The sequence below is a fragment of the Diadema setosum genome, chromosome 8, assembly GCF_964275005.1.
Source record: "Diadema setosum chromosome 8, eeDiaSeto1, whole genome shotgun sequence".
Classification (NCBI taxonomy): domain Eukaryota; kingdom Metazoa; phylum Echinodermata; class Echinoidea; order Diadematoida; family Diadematidae; genus Diadema; species Diadema setosum.
The window spans coordinates 7482594-7506079 of NC_092692.1; the positions used below are offsets into that span (position 1 = coordinate 7482594).

The 23486-nt window shown below is 39.4% G+C and overlaps 1 protein-coding gene across 1 annotated transcript in view; it reads left to right on the plus strand.

Annotated features, from left to right (window-relative positions):
- Nucleotides 1–23486, plus strand: part of LOC140231624 (cAMP-dependent protein kinase regulatory subunit-like) — a 77077-nt gene that overhangs the window by 25731 nt on the left and 27860 nt on the right. Inside the window, exon 2 of the mRNA XM_072311774.1 lies at nucleotides 21586–21771. Within this exon, the coding sequence (XP_072167875.1) occupies nucleotides 21586–21771 (186 nt within the window). The remainder of the gene's footprint in view (nucleotides 1–21585; nucleotides 21772–23486) is intronic.

The following is a 23486-nucleotide window of genomic DNA, read 5'->3' on the forward strand; positions in this document are numbered from 1 at the left end:
AAACACAAGTTTGATTAGCATCTTTTCGATTGATTTTTTTCCCCCCTCCGATATGAAAAGTCCACTTTGATTCTTCATCAAGGGTGCATTCACGTACACTGTACGTATGATTTAGTATTGCTTTCCCATGTCCACCATAGCAGGACAGTGTGATGTACTCAGTTTTATTCCGTTGTTTATTGGACTGTCATCGCTTTTGCTCATTGAGGTATTAGTCCTGGACTGTATTCATTTGCTGCTTCAACACTGGATCTATTTCAGAGGTTTTAGGGATAATAGGTTAGCTGGCTTCTTGTTCCTTGGTATGTAAATTCAACACATGGCTGATCCTAGAAAAGAAAGGTATGTGGGGAGGAAGACAAAAGTCAGTTGAAAGAAAGAAAAAACAAAGGAAAGAACAAAGGGAAGAGAGAGGGAGGTACACACTGGGAGTGAAAAGGGAATAATAATGAGTATGTCAAAGAAAAGACAGAGGGGGAGAGAGAGAGATGTTAACCCCCAAAAGGTCATCATCCCTTTGCCCTTTGCATTTCTGGAGTGACCGTATGGAAACCCCTGGATATGTCCAAGGACCCCTTAAATTGATATGCTTAAAATCTGAGCTGAGGAGATGACTATCTACTAGAGAGATAGATAGATAGATGGATGGATAGAGAGAATGAGGGAAAGAGAGAGCAAGAGAGGGAGAGAACGAGGGGGAATAGCTGGCGGAAAAGCGAAATTGAACCGACTGGGGATAGGCCCTCAATTATGCTTCCCGGACTTGCGCCATTAGCATCAGCTAGTGATTATCTGGGTGTTATGATTTTCTCCGCTAGGCACAGAGCCATCGGAAAATGCCTGCGCCTGTGCTTTAGGCAGCCGTGCACAATGATGGCCAGTGTGGCAACTTTGGCAATAGCATATTACCCAGCTCTCTACCTGTTGGGCCTCATGCCAATTCCATCTGTGATTTTAAGCATAAAATCCAGTAATGATGAAAGTAAAGTTCGTGGATTTTTTTCCCAAGCATGATAACATTGCACATTCACTTTTAATGAATAAAGAGACAACATGACAATGAGCACTAATCAAATTGGCTGAAACAATTTATTTACTGCAAAGGAAAATAAAATGTGTAATGATATAGATTCCACAAAGGCTACATGGTGCTTGTCATTATGTTCCCATGTAATTCTGTTATATACTGTATGCTAAGGTACTATGTTCTCTGTGTATATTGTTACATGTACATACTTCTGAATGACACAGGAATGGATGATATTGCAAAGAAGGCAAACAAATTTCATGCCTATGGTGAACCCATATTGTCTGTGCCATCACTTCACATTATGTTTACATTATGATGCTGCTTATATGACTTTAATGACACGAAGAGGCAGCTACAAGTGATTGCTAATGATTCATTAAGAATTCACAGTGGATGAACACCACCAAAGAAAATGCTTTGTAAGTCTTGTAGCACCAAATAGTTCTTATAAATGGAATGTATGTGCAAGGGAGATCATTGAAAAGTTAAAGCTTTTCCCCCAACTCCCGCTATCTTAGAAGTTAATCAGATTATGCCAGTTTGCTGTACGCAAAAGCAAGACTCCTGAAATTGTTTACATGTCCAGAAAAAAAAAAAGTTATAGAAAAAGTTGTGTTGATAAGTAAAAATATACACCCACATATGGCATGCATGGTATTTTAGGTCATTCTGTATCATGAAGTTGGGAGTAGTATTAATCTGTAGATAATCCAAAGACTCACATACAGCATGCTTTAAAGGGATGGTACAGTATTGGTGGAGATGAGAATTGGGCTTTTAACTTTTTGCGAGATACCAAGAAAACACTTATGATATACTACAGAGCATATCATTTTAAGAGGAATTCAAGGTTTATTTGATGAAAATTGGGTTTGGAATAACTGAAACATCCAAAAACAAAGTAAAACAAAGCGATCGTAATAAAGTGGGGGTTCCACACTTTATTAGAACCGCTGTTTTTTGGATATCTCAGCCATTTCAAATCCAATTTTTATCGAATAAATGTTGAATTCCTCATAGAATTACATGCTCTTTCATATCTAATAAGAGGTTTCTCATTATCTCACCAAAAAATGGTAGAAACCTGAAATTAGGTCTCAACCAAAACTATATGATCCCTTTAATGTTTAAGCCATTAACTCCTGCTTTGAGTGTTGCCCATAATAGCTTTACATAATGAAAGTGTAATGCCCACCACACTGTCTGAAAAGTGAAAATAGATCTAGACCAACATAATTAGATTAGAGGTGCACATTGCGTAGAATCCCATTTAAAGTTCGGTGTTTTCAATTACCACCACCACCTGTTGGCCTCATGGCATGTCTTGGAGCGTCCCAGATGAACTTGTTTGTGGCTCGCCTCATTCTCAGCCACCGAATCTGATTCGTCTTCAGAGCTCATTTACGTTTCAAAGCAGGTACGTTAATACGGAAGAATAACAGTGGGAAGTGTAGTGTAGTGTAGTGTGCGGAGTAATGATAGAGAAAGCAGGATTCAATGGGCAGTGATTTCATACATTCTCTTCTGGAGTGAGAGAGGTATTCTAATGCTGCTGAAAAGAAAAAAGTTTTCCCAAGTTCAGCATATTTATGTCTTTATAGTTTTTGATAAAGAGAGATCATAAATACAGCAGAAATTTTCTTTATATCAGTTCTCGGAACTTGCTTCAAAACTACTGAGTTGTAGGACAATTATGAGGCTAGTCAAGTTCACCCGTTAAAACTATTGTGTAGGAATAAGAAATTAGCATTTTCCCTTTTCTTGATGCAAAGTTAGTGATGTCTCTCCTTGGAAATGATCGACATGTTGCAATAGTGTGCTCTGTTGTTAATTTGTACCTCATTGTACGGATACTGGCAAAACCTCTCTCCTTTTACTAAGGAGAAGTATTCACATGAAAACATATCAGTCGACTCATGAAATGCGCACAAATAAAACCTCTGTGAAAACTGCATTGTGGAGAATAGAGCACAGTCATGACTTGGATGTTGCCAATTTGAATCCAAGGCTCAGTAAGTCATTTTACTGTATCAGTGCCTTTTGCAATTAGGAAAATGTTGAACAGGTGCAGCATCCCTAAAATGTGGCTTTGTGCATCCTTTTAAACTATACATCATGCAAGGGTACAAACGGCCAGAACGTAAGGTAGAGAAGCCACGCGCTCACATGGAGAACGTAGTTCAGTGCAAGGCCACAGGTTCCAGAGCGTAGGCTTAAACTGGGGCTGTTAATGGGAAAAATTATGCATCAGTACCCACGTCTTAATTACAGTAGTATCCTACCTCCCTTCCCTTCCTCCCTTCTCCCCCCCCCCCCCCACAACTCTTTTCATGACAGACTATTACCGTTCAGTACATTTCAAAGGCAGTGCAGACATGTATGACATGTATTGCGTAGTTTATTCTCCCATGTACCGTCTGGCAAGCCAAGGCAGAAGGCAAATTGCTGCAGACAAGGATATTTGAGACAGATAATTTCATAATTTGACAAATGCTGGCATAAAACGTTTCCCTCAAAACAGCCACATGTAGTTATGATGATATAGTATCTGCTGACAATATTTGTCTCATGACTATCCTGTTTTTGTTTGCAATTTGGCAAGTCATTTGAGATTGCTGTTGACTGCTTTCGGGAATTGTGCTGGCTTGCAGGCGATCATATTTTCCGAATTTATTCCAAAGCGTTTGCCTGTGTGGAAGTGATATTTTTGGTGGCATGGATACATCATTGTCTGAAAGTAGCCAGCATGTCTGAAGCTGTATGTTGATTGCACTTTACTTGTTAAATTGTATCAGGCCAGCAGACAATTAATTTTCTTGTACAAGGTATGTGCTTTAAAAAAAAAAAAAAAAAAAATAATAATGTTAGGGTCTCAATGATGAAATTAAGTGTATTTGTGTGAAAGATTAAATTTACAAAATATTTTCTTGTGCCATGCGCATGTGAGAAATGTGTGGTGTCAGAGTTGCGGTGATGAATATTACATACATGTGTGAAAAAGATTACTACTTAAATTGATTCTGAAGTACAATGACTGATACCTCACAAACTCATTATTTGAGAGGTGACATATGTGCTTTGCAGATGTAGAGCCTCATGTGGCACAATAGTATCACTTGTGATTGTAAATTATCATCAGTCTTTGTGATTATGCTTCTTCCTCACTAGAAGATATTCTCATAAGATAAATGTCTTTCAAGGAACACCATTGATTCTTACAATGCACGCAAAAAAGGTCAGTCGGTAGAAAGTCTCCTAAATCCTCAAAAAAAAAAAAAAAAAAAATGGTTCCAGGGCAGAGGTTTATTTGGGTTTAACCTAACACATGCAGGTCATGGGTTCAAAGGCCATAGGTTATCTCAACAGACCTCAAACTTGTCCAGGTGTACTATCAGCAGTAGATGTTGAAAAAGTGTAGTTGTGCATTCAAATCTGATGTCCACTCAGTGCATTTATAAAAAGACTCTGGCAATTGTTCAGTCCATGATACTATCTCCTTTCTTTCTCTTTATTTTGTGTGTGTGTGTGGGGGGGGGGGGGAGGGAATTGAAAAGGAAGGTTTGTAATCTTACATGAGCAGTGGATATTAAGGTGTACTCAACTTTGCAACAATGCACAGATAAAGAGTTGATGATTTCAAAAATGGATCATTCATATTCTCATGCCTGGTCTACAAATGCACAGCAAGTTCTGATTTCTTCTTCAACAGGATCAATTATCTGTAGAAGAAGTACATTACTTGTGAAAGGTGAATATTATGTAAAGGGTTGCTTGTAAGAAAAAATCTGATCCATGTACCATTGGAGAGTAAATTATCATCAAAACAGAATGTAGAATTGTCTACACGATCACACTTGAAATATGGCAATACATGGTATTTTACAGTTTTTCGTGGTTCCAGCCATCTTTTGTTTTTTAAAATCTACATTGTATCTATGTGAATTTATGTGTGTGTGTTTGTGTATGTATATACATGTATGTGTATATAATGCATGTACGTGTGTGGTGCCTTTAGATTGTTAATATGTACTTGTTTCAGCTCTTCAGTTATTAACTCATTTACGTTGTGGTGAGGGGGGGGGGGGTTAGCCTTGGACTTCCATTGGATAATTAAAAGACAAAACACTGGCGAGTCAGTCACCAGGAAGATATGCTGCTACTCCTTGGCCACACAGTGGTTATCGAACCCCCACTAGGAGCATTGAGAGGGATAGGGAGCAGCTATCAGCAGCTCTCACACTCAAGATGCCCTGTGTCAGTTTCTAGATTGATGAGCATTAACACCATCATGGTATATGGTTATATCAATGCACATTAAAGGGTAATTATTCTGTCCCTCAGGCCTTACCCTCTCCCGCCCCCAGACACACATGCCATGGCCAAGTATTTCTTATGAGCATCTTTACACTTTAGACATGGATGCCGTATATTCCACGCAAGGACATAGCTTAACAACCCGAAATGTCTGTCCTTAAGTCATGGAATTTAATGACCAATTTATACATCAGCACTTTAACATGAGTCTGCCTCCTGAATATATACCAATGTTACACAGTCCTTTATGTCTTTGTTAATAAATCTGTTATAACCTTTCATCCACAGAACAGATAAGATCTAGGTGAAGTACGCTTCTACCATGCAGGATATAGGCTTGTCCCCCTACAATCTATAGTTCGCATACATCATACACCATAGTGGTTATGATCAGTGCATATAAACGTTATGAATTATGGACAATTTTTATATGTAAAGAAGGACTGTAGCGCTTATCATACACATGACAATATGCTAGCATGACTTGTCATCTGTGACCTGTGGTTGGCCAAAAGTCTTCCTATATGAACTTGCATTGTAATTCCCAACATGTGTGTGATAATTATTCTTGACCAGCATTCAAAACCCCTTGCTAAGAATATTCAAGATGCTTGCTGACCATTTTAAGAGTATTTGACTTTCAATTGGGGTAGGGGATATTTATCCCTCCCCCCCCCCCCCCCACGCACACAAAAACAAGAAAGGCCAGGCTATTAAAAGGTATTTTTTAATATCTTTTTTCTCGAACAGGAGAAAGCCCTAGAGGCCCAACTTTGATGCACCAATCACATAGAAACTCTCTTGAGGTACTCTGCACTGGAGAAGAAATTGTCTCTGTGTTGACTGACTGTCATCTATAATTTGACTCTGTGCATTCACTGGACATAGCTTTGAAACAATGGCACCTAGCTGTTTTGATGTTAATACTTCTCCGAAAAGGAGAGAGGTTTTTGTCAGTATCCGTAGAATGAGGTACAAATTACTCAGTGCAAGTCAGTCTGTATTCAAGATGTAACGTACATTGTATGTGTATAGTGGATTTCTGCTCCTTGTCTCTGGAATAGCACCCTAGCATCTATGCTCTGAAAGTTACTCCAAACGAGGACACAAAGGGGGAAATTTTTCTACTCCTTCCGTGCTACTCGAGACGGGTTATTTTCGGGGGGAACGGCATCCACAAGCGTGGCCGGGGTTCTCGTTGAGGGCCCTCTGGTGATCGATGTACCCCTAATGTGGTGACATGAAACAGTAGAGCCGTGGACTGCTCGTCAAGCAGCCGTGGTGTTGACCGAGGGAAGAGCCAGGGCTATATACACACTCTCCTTTCACTCTCCCCCCCCCCCCCCTTTTTCCTTCTTTTTATGGCTTTGTTTGGCACCATTTTTTCCCCCTCTTCTCTTAAGGACACTGCTGCCATCCTCTTCTCTGCAGAGTGCCCCACTTTCTGTGAAATTTTACCCGCAAACCCTGAAGGCCCCCAATCCAATAACTTTAATATGTTGATGATGTTTGGCGTATATGAGGGAGAGATCTTTTCCTCTCCCGCTTTATCAGTTTGGAAGTGAGAAGAGGAAAATTATTGAGCCTCAGTTTGTTTGTTTGTCTTTTTTCTAGATGTTATTTTGATTACAGTGCAACTGGCATCTTTCTTAATACTTGATTTCAAGTTACAGTAAAAATGGACTATTTCTTGGCAAGAAAATGCTTGTTGATTTTATTATTATTATTATTATTATTATTATTATTATTTATTCGGCAATTCAACATACATGTACTATACAAGCGGACATAAAATACAAACAGAAAATCGTATTACATGATATAAAAATTGTGGTGATTCCAGGTGCATGCCGCTGGTTGCCAGGGCAAACTTAATCACCGAGGCTCGAGACCTTCCTCCCCGACCAGTGCATGCACCCAGAATCAGCTATATCAATGTAAACAAACATTATCAAATAATACATTATTACACAAAAATGCACTCACCTGCACTTCTGTGGCATATGCACTTGTGTGTGGGGGAAATATTGAATACAGTCAAGCCTGTCTATAGCAGCCACCCAAGGGAGACAAAAAAGTGCCCCTTCATAGACAGGTGGCCACTATGAACAGGTTCTTTGACCTGCTTTTTCTCGAGAGGGAATTTTCTTCAGTGGTGGTTTATGGCAGGTGGCCGCTATAGACAGGTGGTCGCTAAGACAGGTTGGACTGTATGTACAGAAATTCTCCTCAAAATAATGTAGAAATAAAATTCACCAAGATTTGTCCTGTTGAGAAAAAGAAATTACATCTAAATTTCTGCTTTTGTCACAGTGGAAAATGTGTGCTTTTGCATGTTACTGAATTCATCACTAAGACTGCATCATGCATGTCACATCCAGGGAATAGCTGTTATCAAAAACAACACCACAAAATCACACTTTTCTGCAATCTGGCATCCAAAAACCAATATCAAATACACACTTTAGGGCACCTGTGAGACAAGTTTGTGCTGAACTTCAACTGAACTGTTTTCAGCTGAAGGAATGGAAGCTGTTTTCTGTGAGCCTGTCCAATTTTCAATTGGTTAGACCCATAAATGGTATTTGGCTTTGGAAAATGATCCAACATGGACTAAAAGTACAAACATACAAATATGGGTGTGTTGGATTGATAAGATATGATTAGTGAAGCAGAATTTTTTCCCCTTTGTGCGTTCACTTGAATTGTTTTGATTGACTAAACTATTGGGTAATCAATCAATAACTGCAGAGGAAACCTCAAAAATTCTGTATCCTATAGGTGAGAGTTCAACCCAGCTTTACATACCAGCTGTTTATGTCAAACAGCTTGTGTTAAATAGCTTCAGCTCATTGACTGTTGGCTATGATTAATAAAATCATTGAATGGGAGGTGATGTGACTGATTATCGAGCCATGTTTTTGTTTAACCTTGGAGACTTTATATAGGAGTAAAGACATAGGATATCTGTATATTTTTAATGTGCTCTTTATTGAACGACCTTCTCCATTTATGTAGAAGACATAATGTGCTGAACATTGCACAGTAATTACAGTTGCGTTTACACACACTTAAGAATCTCCCATCGATGTGGCCAAAGTCATCGAGGTTTCTGCCGCAAATCTGTTGTGGGGCATGGCAGTTGGCACTCGCAGGTTTCTAGGTTAGCGTGTTAATGACGTAAGCAGCGGGACTCACTGCAAAAGCATGGCACGCAGGAAATTGCCAGCCCGCTTTCACACTTCGCGAGTCGTCAAAAACCGAGCCGCTGGTACAACTGTATGGGTGGACATCCACATGTACTTGTAACGTCGACACAATTGGTTGTTAATATGTGATGTAGTAGCTTTTCTCCCCTTGTTATTAGGAACCAATTCATCTTATCTTGCATGCTGCTGTACAGTTGTTCGCAGCGATTGTGTTCAATCTGGTGCAATATTGCCCTGCCAAATATTAGCTTGCCTAATAATCACCTGGCATCAGAAATAGGCGGCAGGATTTTGAGTTAGGGAGTGGCGAGGGAGAATTTTAATAAAGCGTACGAAAAGTATAATCATTATGTTAAAGTATTGCCTTTCAATTTCTGTATTTTGCGATGTCTGATTTCCAAATGACAGCCATTCCCATCCTGCTTAACAAATATTCCTTTAACCTACTAAGCAGTGTAGGTGTTGAGAAGGTGTTTAAATCCAGAAATCTGGACACAGGATTGATTGTTTAATCCTGTAAAAAAGGAAAAAAAAATGTGGATGAGAATCAGTCCCACTGACTGAACTGTCAACCACAAATCAACCCCAAGATGTTTGTTGCAGGGTAGGGCCAGTGAAGTTTGTCAAAAGATGCTGTTCCTTCCTAATGCATGACCTCTCTCTATCAGTGGAAGATTGTGGTGACAGCCTCCTTTGAAAGCATGTTAGATGAGAGGAGAAAGGAAATACTTTTGTTGGTGCAATTAACCTTGGAGAGGTGCACTTTCTGATCAGAATTATTTCTTGAATGACAATGATGCCGCCTGAAATACTGCGGTATCTATTGCAGTTGTATTTTGCCAATGAGAGTGATGATAGCGAATTACTGTAAAAGTGGAAATTTTCGCGGTGTTCAAATTTTCGTGCATTTCGCGCAACCAGAAACAAGCGCGAAAATAAAAGCACGCAAATATTTTTGCATGCCGTATGTTCCAGTGGTTGATGTCTTGATTCAGCGGAATTAAAAACACGCGAAATTCTTTTCATCTGGCCAAGCGCGAAAAATTAGTCGCGTGAAAATGTCCACATTTACAGTACCGTGGCATCATTACCATGGTAGTTCCAATGTGAACGCACCTTAAGAACATGTAGAAGATTACTCACCTGTGCCCACAAGCCATTTCTTAAACAAATGAATAAAAAAACAACAATCAGAAAATACTGGACATATACTCGTGTGCCTCACAAGACATACATTGTACTTTGCAGCCACAAGAGATTTATGCAAGAGTTATGTAACACCTTTCCTCCATCGGATTGAGTAATTACCTCATCGCATTAGCAGCAGATTTGGTTATTTCTGTTTTTCTCATGAATGGCATGCATAATGAGCTGTGATTCCCTAATTGAGGTATCTTTGGGTGGCATGAATATGAAGCATAGAAGTCATTCCATAATTGAATGTTATTCCCAAGCTTGTGGTTGAATTGTAATTAGGTAATGGTGCCAGGATATGATGGAAAAGGCGAAGGTTGCTATAGTATAGAGTCGCCAATTACTTTCTCAATTCTAAATAGTAATGAATGGGGGAGGATGGGGGAGGCTACATGTAGTATGTCTGTTCTGAATCATATGTGTGTGTGTGCATGTGTGTATGTTTTTGCCTGCTGCAGCCATGTCATTGTTCTAAGAAAATCAATGCTTACCACTGCTGAAACATGAGCAAGCAAGTAGAGCCTTGTGACTTCTTAGTCAATATTGGAACAGTGTTAACCCAAGCAGTGGATAATCAAAACTCTCCCTTATATAGGAAACTTGAATTAATATAAATGAATACATCAGGTTTTGTGTCATCCAGTGATGTGACATATAACTATCTAAGAGTAAAGGTTGGAAGCTTTTTCACGGTAGTGGTTTATATTGCACTATGATCAGAGTGATCTGAGGCATATGATTTAAATTATCTTAACTGCATAAGATTAGGTGAAAGTAAAAACTGGTCAATACCTTCAGTTAAAGGTCCTGTTTACCTGTGGGAGCAGTGATTAAAAAAAAAAAATATATTCAAGGCATCACATTTGATGCATAAGTGTAGGTCTGTATTGTATCACAAAACATCCTACCATATAAAATTTTCTCAATAAAGCCTAAAATATAAGGAGATATCACTATTTTTCTCTATAAACCATAACTGTAGATGGTTTAGTCTGGAAACATTCTTATTATAACTATTGTGCACATTTTGTGTATTTAACAATATTTGCATCTACTATGCAGATTCAATTCAAATGATAAATTATGCCTTTAATACACAGCACCAACACTACTGCCTGAATGGGTAAACTCTGTTGCTAGACTCAGACTCGGTGTTTACAGTGTATTCAAGTTTAATTTGTGAGAAGACAGCAAAACGTGTATAACTGTACGTTAGTATAATAGTTCACATTTAGGTCTGTGTTTATGTATATCATGCATACTCGCGATCAGTTGGTGATAGCACTTCTTTCTTTTTTTTTTCGTGATGGCAGAAATATGATAGTACCAGCTCATGTACAAATTGTATCATCACAAAACGTCAGAATTGTCAGAACAGAGAAAATCCCTTTCTTACAGGAAAGCAGTGTCATCAATGGTTGGAGTTTGTGAGGAGAGAAGGAAAAATAAATACGAAGTCGACAAACGGGACGGTTTTGCAATTTGAGTGATGTTTATTACAATGGTCATACCCGTTTATCGACTTGGTAATTATTGCTTGAAGCAGCTTTAGTAGCAGCCACTGAAGGGAGACAGAAAAAGTGGCTGATATAGACAGGTGGCCAGTGTAGGTACATGATCTCCAACATTTTGTGCATATCACATGATATTATGTATTATTGTTGTGTAAAGTATATATTAAATTATGTACATTTATTTGTATGTGTATATCAAAGTGAGCATGTGTGTCATGCATTGAATAAGCTGTTGTTGATCGTGTTATTGCATACGAGCATGCCTACAGCAAGCAAGCTTTTCACAAGTTCATGACATACCTGAATAGTGGAAGAATGCAGTGGTGGCAATCTTCGAACTGTTTGCCATTCACGACCAGCATGGCTGCAAAGCAGAAGAATACACTAAATTATCAACTCAACTGCAGCTCTAGATAGGTCTGTTACCGCAATACACAAGTTGAAATCCACAGCGGGATACGAAATTGGTGGCCACTGGCTGCTTTAGACAGGTGGCCGCTATGCACAGGCTCATTGACATGGCTTTTCTATAGAGGGATAGGAGGGACCACTGGCCGTTTATACAACAGGTGGCCACTAGGCAGATTTGACTGTATGTTACAAGGTGTGGACTACTGTAGACACCCATCTAGCCTGCATTTCTCCAAAGATTTAAGGCATAGTTGCCTTAAATGAGATGAGAAAGGTAACACTTGGTATGAAAACTGATGTAGACAGTATGTCTAGCAATACTTCACTCTAAATGAGAAACACCCTTTATAACATCAGTGAATAGTCTCTGTGTAGTACAAAATTACTATATGCAACCACTGCCAATTCATGTATATGTCATTCATCATCTAAATGAGATATGAAAAAATTGGAATCATAGGATTACATGGGGACAATTTGCATTTATATGCTTGATATGTGTGTTCTTTTATTTCCCACAGTGGCACCCAAGCGTCTCAGGCATATCCTTGCACTATAGTAAACTCCCTTTATTTTCTCCCAGGCTAGCCACAGCCACAAATACCTGTAACTGATGCAGTCTATATTTCTGTTTATGAGGCATTCCAACTTCACCCAACCTACTTATTCTTGCAGAGATGAAAGCCATCCAACCTCAACATCTCATGGTCCACTGCATTTTCTTTAAAAGATGATGGTAGAGTGCGGGAATGAGATGGAGATGGAGAGAGATGGAGAGGCGGAGAGAGATGGAAAGAGATATGATTAGAGAGAGATAATATATAGAATGTAAGATATAATATATGAAGTTTTGAGAGATAAAGATATAGATGAAAAAAGCTAAAAAAAAAAAGAGAAACAATCACATGGAAAGAGAGTGAGAGAGATACAGTGTAAAGACATAGTAAGATAGAAATCAAAGAGAGATAGAGAGAGAGAGAGAGACATGCACAGGTGTAGAGTAAGGGGAGGGGGTACAATTTGAAAGTAAGATAGAGAGAGGGAGAGTATAGGGAGAGAAAGAGGAGAAAAGACTATTTTAAGACACAAGACACAGTGACCCAGATTAACTCTCTGAGCTCCTTTAACTCTCGTGATTAAATTCACCTGAAGGTTATTTAGTGGAATTCCCACCTCTCCCAATCAGATAATCTGCTGCGTGAGACTGGCGTCTTCATAAGTCTCATCGTTTTCAACAAATACAAAATTGAGATTAATGTTGCCTTAAAGGGAGTAATGCGTATTTGCAGAAGTGGATTGAAAAATTCCCATTTACAAATTGAATTTGTGTGTGTTTGTGTGGATGTGTGTGTCTGAAGAAAGAAAAAAAAGGTATATATTCATTCTACCTTTCTTTGTGAATATATCTTTAGTCATCCAAGTTTGTTAAAATCTATAGGAAATAAATTGCAATGCATATAAAGTGGTTATAGCTAGATGTTATGCTGCAGCTACAAAGCTGTAAACAAAGGCTGTATATCAACAATAATGATGCAAATTGTGATTTGCTATGTACTTTTATATCCATATTTTACCTGTACAAAACAATTATCTATCTGTATACATAATATGTACAGGTCTACATTTTTCTGTGGAGGAAGGTGGGGTGGTGTCATTGTCGTCTTTTTGAGAGAGAGAGAGAGAGAGAGAGGGAGAGAGAGAGGGAGAGAAAGGGAGCAACTACTCAAGGGGAACTTTTTTTTCTTTTTGTAAACAATTTTTGTATGTTTGTGGGGGGGGGGGGGCAAAGGCAATTGTCATCTTGTGATATCAACACAGCTTTTAGATATATCCACATTCTTTGTCAATTGCTGTAATTTAACTTTGGTATTGGCCCCTTTAATCTTGCTTCATCCTAACCTTCCCCATCCCACCCGTGCCCCTCCCACTTCCCCCTTCCCCCACATGCTATCATCTAAAGACAGCATGCAAATAATGATAGAAATGTTGAAATCCTCTAATATATTCTGTCCACCCTGTCCTCCCCCCCCCCCCCAGAAAAAACCCCAACAACAAACAATATGAAAGCCTCCCAGATTCAGGATTTGATATTGCCTATGGAGATGCATGTAACACCTAGGTTTCTTCCTACCACCTCTTTGAAAGTCTTTCTTATTTCTAGAGGTTGAATTTTGACTGCTCCATACAACGTACTTTGTAAACATGTCAGTAAAATGGGTCCCTGGTCTGGTCTAGACACTGCCCCCATGATCTGTCAGAAACAACACTTCCCAACTCCAGGAGAAAGAGTCTTTGTGTCTGAGGCAAGTACCGAACATGACTGCCATGGATTACATCAAATGTCTAACTATGAAAGGCTGTCGCCTAGAGGCGCAAGAAGACTAGTCATGTTTTCTTTGAAACACCTGCCTCGACATTTCTCAGCTAAAGTTGCAACCTGTTGAACGAAGACCGGCACAATACCTCTCTCCACTCCAAGGGGAAGGACGTTATGAGCTAATGCTGCACTTTCAGGTCAAAAACTCCGTAGTTGCATCGTTGCGGTCGGGTGTTCTGCCCACCCCAGATATGTCATCATTTTGCAGGGCTCTGTTGACTGTCTTAGCCCACCTTGTTCTTCGTTGTCTCCTTCATCATCTTCTTCTTCTTGTCCTCCTTCTTTTTCATATCTGCATGGCAATCAGCTGATGGTCCCGTGGACATTGTTGATGGTGATGACAGAATTCCGAGGACTTTCAATTTAGGGGCTTGATTGAGAGCAAAGATAGGATGGCTTTGTCAAGTGTCAAGTAGTAATGCATGTTTGTTTGTTTTGTTTCTTTTACATTTTTGTTTTCTTCAAAACCATTCCAATTTGAAGACATAACTCTTTGTGTTTTCATTCTGTCACCTCCATTTTGTCAATAAAAGATAAAGGGGGATAAGAGTTATATCTTAAAGGCATAATTTAGCTTTTGCAGATGAAACAAAAACATAGCATTAGTGCTTTAGAATAGTTCTAAAATGTGAGGCGGGGATAGAAACAACCGCTGTAAAATGTTGAATTGGTAAAATCGATGTCAATTATTGTTAAATATACACAATGTGAACAATAGTTATGATAAGAATGTTTACAGAGTAAACCATCTACAGTTATGGTTTATTGAGAAAAATACAGATATCTCCTTGTATTTTAGGCTTTATCGCGAAAATTTTATATGATAGGATGTTTTGTGATACAACAGAACTATACATATGCATCAAATGTGATATCTTATAGAACATTTTTTTAAATCACTGCTCCCAAAGGTAAACATGACCTTTAACATCATAAATGTATGCTAATATGAATGGGCATCTCTTGAATGGTAATCCATGGTTCACTGAGTAAAATTTGATGAGTGGGTATCATTTTTTTATATTTTTTTTTAGGGAAGAAATAGAAAAAGTTTCCAAATTGCCTTATATTCCTTATATGACATGTGTTCCTACATGATTTGAAATAGTATTGATTAAGAACAATTTCCTTTCGTTTTCATCTGCATTGAGGTGTTGGATGGAAAGCATTTTGGTCTACAGCAATAGACAAAGAGAGGTCAAACTTCTTTGCAGCAAGAAGCATTTGATCTACTTTTTGGTCTGTTGAACTTCTACTTCATGATGGCGGCAAAACCATAACAGACACCCCAGACTATATTTTGTACATCTCCCTTCAAGCTCCTTTCATTATTTACGTGCTGACAAGCAAGGGTCAGCAGATTATGAATTGCTCATCAAGCTGGAAAGTGACATATTGAGGAAACGTGGTGTGATCAGCGCGCAAACAAACTCCCCCTCTTACGCTACTCCTAGCAGTGTATTGTGTGTCGAGTTTATGTACAGTATGTATGTGAGTTTGTGTGATTGTCTGTCTGTGTGTATGTGTATTTTTTTTTTTTCAGCAGTATTCTCGTCCTTAATCTTGGGCATTCTTGATGAAGGCATAAACATAGCAGTCCGTTGGCAATCCTGATTATTGCCTCCTTGCAGTGAGTGCATGGACGATATCACACGTCTTTCACTCCTGTCCTCGGACAATGGCAAGTCTCCAGCATTGGCCTTGAGTTCAGCTTCTTGCCTTTCATGGCTCACTCCAGGCACCTAGAAAGCTGCTCTGCTCATTCTCTTCATGTCAGAAGTCAGGTCACAAATTTCTTGACTTCTTTCATAGTTTGACCATGTTTTCTTCACACCTCAAGAGTGACGTATGATGATTTCTATATATGCCTTTGTACATGAATTATAAAGGGCCTATTTATGAATAGGCCCTATGTATTATGCACAACATGCATTCAAATATTTACAATGTACAATTTTGATCATCACTTGTGCATACTGTAAGTCCAGGGGGGTGTTTCATGAAACTTTTTGTCGGTGATTTACACCGACAACTGTTAAAAGCTACTGAAATCCTTGCGTCTGATTGGCTGATAGCAAATTTGTCGGTGAAAACCTTCGACGAACTCCTTGATGAAACGCCCCCCAGGAATGTTCCTTTGCATTATAATTTTGCGAGTTTGAAATGCACACAAAAGTTCTTGTCTACATTATATGCATTGAATACCAGTGACTATTTGCGAAAATTGCATGCTGCAAAAATATCTTGCCTTAGAGTATATTGCAACAGATAGCAAAATACAACTGGATATGAGCGCATTTCATTGCAGAGTTCTAGTACCGGTCAGTCTAATTCAGGTTATTGCCCCCCTCTTCGAAACCCGAAATATCATGTGGCAGCACTTTGGTTATAAATATATCCTGGTTGTTTTTCAAAGTTCACTGGCAGTCAGGACGTGGTTTCATTAGATGTATTGCAAGGCAAGATACAAACTCATGCATACTTTTACCGTGTATTGATGTCACAGAAGTGCCACAGAGCAAATGAATTGAATGAACGTGATATTCTCACATTTCCCATGCCTCTGCCCAGAAGAGCGCTGGAAGCATATTTTTGTCTCGTCGTGTACCAGTTTTGTGCTGCTTGTGAAATGTGCCAAAATTTCCACGACATGTAACAAAGTAACCATGGCTAGAAGAGGGTCAAGGGGTCACTTTCTAATGCTCCACCTTCTGAAAAATTTTGGTCAGATGCCATATTCCACATTTTAACTTTTCATGGCAAGTTAGCAAGCCCTGACTGGGGGGTAAAATGGAATTTGCTCAGTGATGTGTTGTCTTTTTTTTTTTTCTTCCATTTAGTTATTGCCAAAGCTTGAGTTGTTTGATATGCAGCTGGAGATTTTCATTCATTTCACTCATTACCCATTTCATGCATATCAAATTTTGTGAAAATGCAAACATGGCTTGCTTATCTTATAGGAGGCTAACTGTACAATTACAATGGACCTTCAGTCTCGCCATGTACACAGCGCTCCCCATACAGCATTTTGTTCTAATCAGCATACATTGTAGATTTGCTCTAACAAGAGGAGAAGAGTTGTGTATGAGCCAGAGCTTGAGGCACACGAGCATAAGTCATGCCAAATTGGGAGAAATGAGTTTGTCGATCTATCTTGAGCATTCACTTCTTTTTCTTCTTTTTTTTTTGTCTCCGGAACTGGGTGCACAAAGACATGGCTGTCATTCTAAAGTGGGTTATAATGAAATAGGCAAATGCAGCTGCCTGTATGCTGGGTAGAGACCGAGTTATTTCATTTCAATTTTGTGTATGACTGTGTGTTGTTTTGTGTGCCTGCCTCCTGTTATTCTTTGCCAGAGAATCCTGTCAAACATCGTTCTTGATACAAACAAAAGTTGATATTAATCATAATTTTGAGAACTGGCACAACACCAGGGTCGAGTATTACTTTCTGCCGCATTTCTCATTACTATCTCATCCAACCAAGGCTTGGGGGGGGGGGGGGGATAGGAGGGGGGTAGAGAGGCTTTTCTGTATTGTCTGGCTCTGATGTTGTAGCAAACAACTTGGAGTCTATGAGTGGGAAGCTCACATTTACCTGTAACTACTTCTAGTAAATATGTATATGTGATATCTGCTTTTTGTGTGTTTGTTTGTTTTTTTTTTGGTCAAAGATAACAACGACAAAACTGTCTACGGTTGTTAATCGAGGGGAACGTTGCGCAAGTTGGCCTCTTTGGTTAATACCTGACATGCTTAATTATGAATGAATTCATGCATACTTAAACATGTCAAGGCAGGAAGAAAAAATGTCCACATAAAGCAGAGGAGAGAAATCTGGCTGAAGTAAAGATAAGCTAAAATGTGGGTGAGCGACAGTGTCTGCATGTCTTGCGCCTGTGAAACTTAGGTATTGCATGAAATGCCGACGTGAAGTGCTGGTGGCTAATGAGTGTGACTCACACCTGATGAGCAGGAAAGGCGCACAGGTTGTGTCCAACGCTAACCTTGCCATGTTGTCGTTAGTTCTTTTCATTCTTCCTCCTTCTCTTCTGTTCTTCCCGAGGGGCTTGGCAGTCTGTCGAGTGCTCGGACCTGTCACGCTTGCTCTGAAAAACGTTCTGACTTCAGTCATACACCCATGCTTTCCAGTTCAGTCTGAGGTTTATGTAGCGGTGCAAAAATATCCTGTACATCGGGGGTAGTGCTTGCTTTGCCATGGTGAATATGTGTGTGATTTCTGGAGTGGAGGCTTTTAAGTCGTGTAATTTCTGTCCATTTGCAAGTTTCATTTATTCTGGGAGGCGATGAGTGCCCTGGGACAGGCAATTGCTGCAACGACTTGGAATTGAGATCCAGAGGCTTTGGATACATGGTGTACATGGAACTTGGTGGGAGAGATGGGGGGTGGGAGAACGAAAGTGGGAGGGGAGGGGGGTGGATGATGTGTAGAGTTTTTACAAATTCCTACCTGTGTGGAGCTGTTGGAAATTTTTTTTGTTGATGCGTGTAGATGTTTGCATGTGTGCATGTATTTGTGTGTGTGTGTGTGTGTGTGTATGCTTTACATTGAAGCATATAAGCCAGTGTGCAATGGGATGTATTGTTAGTTGTGTACGTGTAGTTCTGCTGAGAGTTGACTGTCGGAAGAGAGGGAGGAGCGCGTGGGGAAAAGCAATGAGGGTCGGACACTAGCCGCCGAGTGCGTGTGATTCATGGCATGGTGCTGGTTGAAGGGACAGAAGAGACCCATCGAGCGCCAATTTGCATTTAGGAGTGTCTTGAGGGGTCGCAGTTGACTTCTTTTCTTCTCTATATTTGGCAAGCTAGTGAAGCATTATTTTGGGTAATACTATCACAGTGTGACGTCTTCCTCAACCCTCCAGCTGTATATTCTTGCCATTGGATAGCAGGTAGTGTCTGATTTGAACTGCTGTATTTTGATTTGCTTTCTGATGTCTTTTCAACTTTGTAGACTTTAGCTCGTAGTCATATGTGACTCTACTTGCACAAGACACCTTTGAAGACATAAAATGTTTATACTTGGTTTGTTCGCTAGAGTACATGCCACGATATAATCCTAGATTGCTTTCAAAGGTCACTTTTTAACTGAATGGCTATAGACATGTGGATTTTCTGAAAGTTTTTACTAATAGGTGTGTTTTTTTCTTCCTTGTAACATACTGTTTACGCTTCTGTTGTCGGGCAGATCATAGATTCTTTACTACAAATGCAGGGTGTCCCAGTTGTTTGGGAATCTAATGCTGTAGGTCCCTACATGTTTAAATGCCAGGTTTTTGTTTCTGTTGTTGTTGTTGTTTTTCAATGTTCCCTCTAATAAATTGCATTCAGAGTTTTTTCGAGCTTTCCGTAAATAGAGTTGGAGTGAGTCAGTTAGTCCATATCACCTGTGTGGTTCTGCACCCTTAAAGGTCTTGTTTACCTTTGGGAACAGTGATTTAAAAAATATATATTTCAATATATGACATTTAATGCATATGTGTAGGTCTTTTGTACCACAAAACATCCTATCATATAAATTTCTGTGATAAAGCCTAAAATATAAGGAGATATCTGCATTTTTCTCTATAAACCGTAACTGTAGACGGCACATTTTTATTTTAACTATTGTTCGCATTTTGTATATTTAAAGATAATAAAAAGTTTTGGTACCTCAAAAGTTTCCCTGAATTTCCGTGTTTCAGGTTAAAGTACCTTTCAAACAACTAACACTGTGAGACTTACTCGCCCCAAAGTGCTCTCATTTCTTAGTAATCATGCAATTAACTGCGACCAGCAGCCCCATACGCATAGCGTAATGGGGCTTCGCATTGTAACATACAGGATCATGACAGATGTAGTATCGCGGGTAAATATCAACTTAAAATCCAAAAAATTCTTCAATTTGAAGACTTACCAATTAAGTTGAAGTCTTGAAAACAGGCTTCGAATAACGTTTGGTTCTGCCAATAGTCCCTTTCTGTTCTAATTGATGACTGAATGTGACTCTGTTGAGAGGACCTTGGGAGAGCTACATACACTGATTACTACGGCCAGCGCATATGCACACATCACATGCGAACAAATTTCAAATCCACGAACGGATAAGATGTTTGTGTGCGCATGCGCTGGCCATCAATTCAGTGTAGCTCTCCCAAGGTCCTCTCGACCGAGTCACATTCAGTCATCAATTCGAACAGAAAGGGACTATTGGCAGAACCAAATGTTGCCCGAAACCTGTTTTCAAGACTTCAACTGATTTGGTAAGTCTTCAAATTGAAGAATTTTTTTTGGATTTTAAGTTGATATTTACCTGCGATACTAAATCTGTCATGATCCTGTAAGCTACAATGCGAAGCCCCATTTAGCTATGCGTGTGGGGCTGCTGGTCGCAGTTAGCTACTCAGTATGCGTATGGGGCTGCACGCTGCTGGTCGCAGTTATCATGCAATAATGGTTTCGTACAATACGTGTACTGGCGGCTCTGGTACGAAACCATTATTGCATGATTACTAAGACATGAGAGCACTTTGGGGCGAGTAAGTCTCACAGTGTTAGTTATATGAAAGGTACTTTAACCTGAAACACAAACTAAGACAAGGAAATTCAGGGAAACTTTTGAGGTAATACCAAAACTTTATATTATCTTTAACAATACTTAACCCGTTGAGGACGGTTTGATTTTGCTATAACACGCATTTCCCATAGACACTTGCCCGAGTATACTCGGGACTCGTCCTTAACGGGTTAACATCGATTTTACCAATTAAAATTTTTACAGTGGTTGTTTCTCTCCCCAACTCACATCTAAGAACTATTTTAAAGCACTAATAATGCTGGGTTTTTGTTTCATCTGCAAATGGTAAATTATGCCTTTAAAGCTGAAGGCACGTAGACGGTCCCCTGAGGCATGATGAAGGCAATAGGAAAACGTGCAGTGAAGACTGTTAATCAGATTTTATTCTGCCGGTATGTCCTGGAATGGTGATGAGGTGTGGCGGGGGTGTTAGATGGTTCAACTTCTGTGCAGAGAGCCTTACTTCTAGTGTTGAATGTGACGCTCAGTCGTTGACACTGAATTTTTATTTTTGCCAGAGGTGAAGCACGTGTGACATCGTGTAAAGCTTGTCACATGGAAGAAGGCTTGCACTTCGTCATTCATGGTACAGTGTCGGGGAACCCATAGTCTACAGTAGCCACCTTGCATGCTTGGAAAAAACTGACACACATTTCTTCACATGCCAGTTGGCCGATAACGTGCATACATTATAGCCACATATCTTGCACAGATATTAACCTGTGGATTCATGTTACTGTCCATCAACCAATGATGCACATATTAAAAGTTTCTGTCATAATTACCCAGACAGTCTAGCATTACATGTGTATGTCATATTTTGTTTTGCTTTATTACGTATGTGTCTTGATTATGTCAGAATCTTTTTTTTTTTTCTTTAATTTCACTGGGGTTTTTTAATGTTAGTCAATTAAAATATGAGTTCTATTATGAACATTGTCTTTTGTTACTGCCTCCAGGATGCCAAGCCGAAATCCTCCCAGGCGGCCCAGCCCTCCCAAGCCCAGTCTGGCTCGGCCAGTGAGGACAGGGAGGAGGAGATCTCCCCAACGCCACCGGCGGTGCAGCCCAAGGGTAGGCGCAGGCGGGGCGCCTTCAGTGCTGAACCCTACACAGAGGAGGATGCCACTTCCTATGTCAAGAAGGTAAGAGAAAGCAAAAGAGAAAACTAGAAAAGCACGCTGAGAGTACAGACCTCTGCCAAGCAACTCACTTTCATCCAACTTGTGATTTCCACAAAAAATGAAATAAAAGAAATTCCTGGATTCAGACGTTGATCCGGATCACTGCCAAAATTTAATCATCTGTTCCTTATGTCATCAAGTTTTCTCGAAAATTTCATTCAAGTCCATTCATAACTTTCAGAGTTATTTTGCAAACAAACAGTCAAACAAACCAACACCTGCAAAAAACAGAAACCCTCTTTTTCATAGGGAGATAGCAAAAAATGAAATTCTGAACATTGTGTTCTCAAAAGGAGGATGTAACAATACTCGCCATCATTTCATTCACTCATTATTTACAAGGTGAGGTTATTTCAGGAATAAAAGTCGTATACATACAATCAAAATGATTTTTTTTGCACTTTTGATTTCAGATTACTACTACTCCAAAACAAATCATTATCCTGACAAGTGATGTCGGCCAGACAAGTTTCTTGGCAGACCCCTTCGATTTATTGTGTGCAAATTCAAAATGGAGGAAGATGAGCTGTGCTGCGTGAGCCCTTCTGTGGACAATGTTTTGGCTTTAAACCCCCAGACATGCTGGGGTTGAGATTGGTTAAGGCGTATATTGAGATACTGCCAGGTCAGCTCAAATTGCATTTTGGATGAGGAGAGTCCATTGCCTTTCCATCTCATCAATCAATATTTCGCACACATATTGTAATTGTCATCAGCTGTGCCGATCTGTTTTCCATGGCCATATGAAAATTATGCCATTGCTGTCAATAAAACTGCATCGCCTCTCATTTCTGTCATTCACTTGGTTGACGTCAGGGATAAAAGCAGAAAAAGAAGAAAAGATGATTTAGCCCTAAACAAATTCTTAGCCAACGAAACATACAATTCATCAGTCCTGCCCACAATCCACAAGAGCTAACTGGAATCATTATTCATATGATTCCTGTCAAGCCAGAACCACAGACTGATGCCAAACAGTGCATGAGTAATTTGGACATTATGCCGGCCAAGGCACACGAGTACAACCATGCGCAGGGCACTTGGATCGGGCTCCGTCGTAGTGTCAGATGTAATTGGTTTCTGAGAAGCGACTGGATAAACAAGACAGGCTTGCACTAGGCAGCTGTCAGGCAAAGAGTGTGGACATTTGTCAATAATATGATAATGATTTTTTTTTTTTCTTGTTGTGATGGGGGTTTTCCTCTTTTTTAGCCACAATTTGTGAATGTAATACATGGTTAATGTGTGAATTGCTTCCTTTGATTTATTTAGTACACACTTGACACAAGGCCTAAAAAAGAATACATTTTGTTAACCTCATCCATGTTTTATTCAAAAAACAGTATGAATAATACTTTTTTTTTCTGAAATTAGTCTGTATGGATAGCTGACTTCTTGGTGGTACTGCATATTTATCTTCCCCAATGTTGCTGTTTCTTTTCTTCTTCTTTTTTCTTGTGTGTGTGTGTTGCTGATGAGTAAAGACTTGTCCGGAAAGATTGCATGTTTGTAAGACTTTGATCTAGAGTTGGCCATTATTAATCCATTTGCTTGTTACCTTGTACGTTAAATGGCATCCAGTTGATACTTCTATTTGTAGGTCCATTCATTCATTCATTCATTCATTCTTATATTCATTCATTTGTTTATATAGATACTTTGACTTATTTATCATC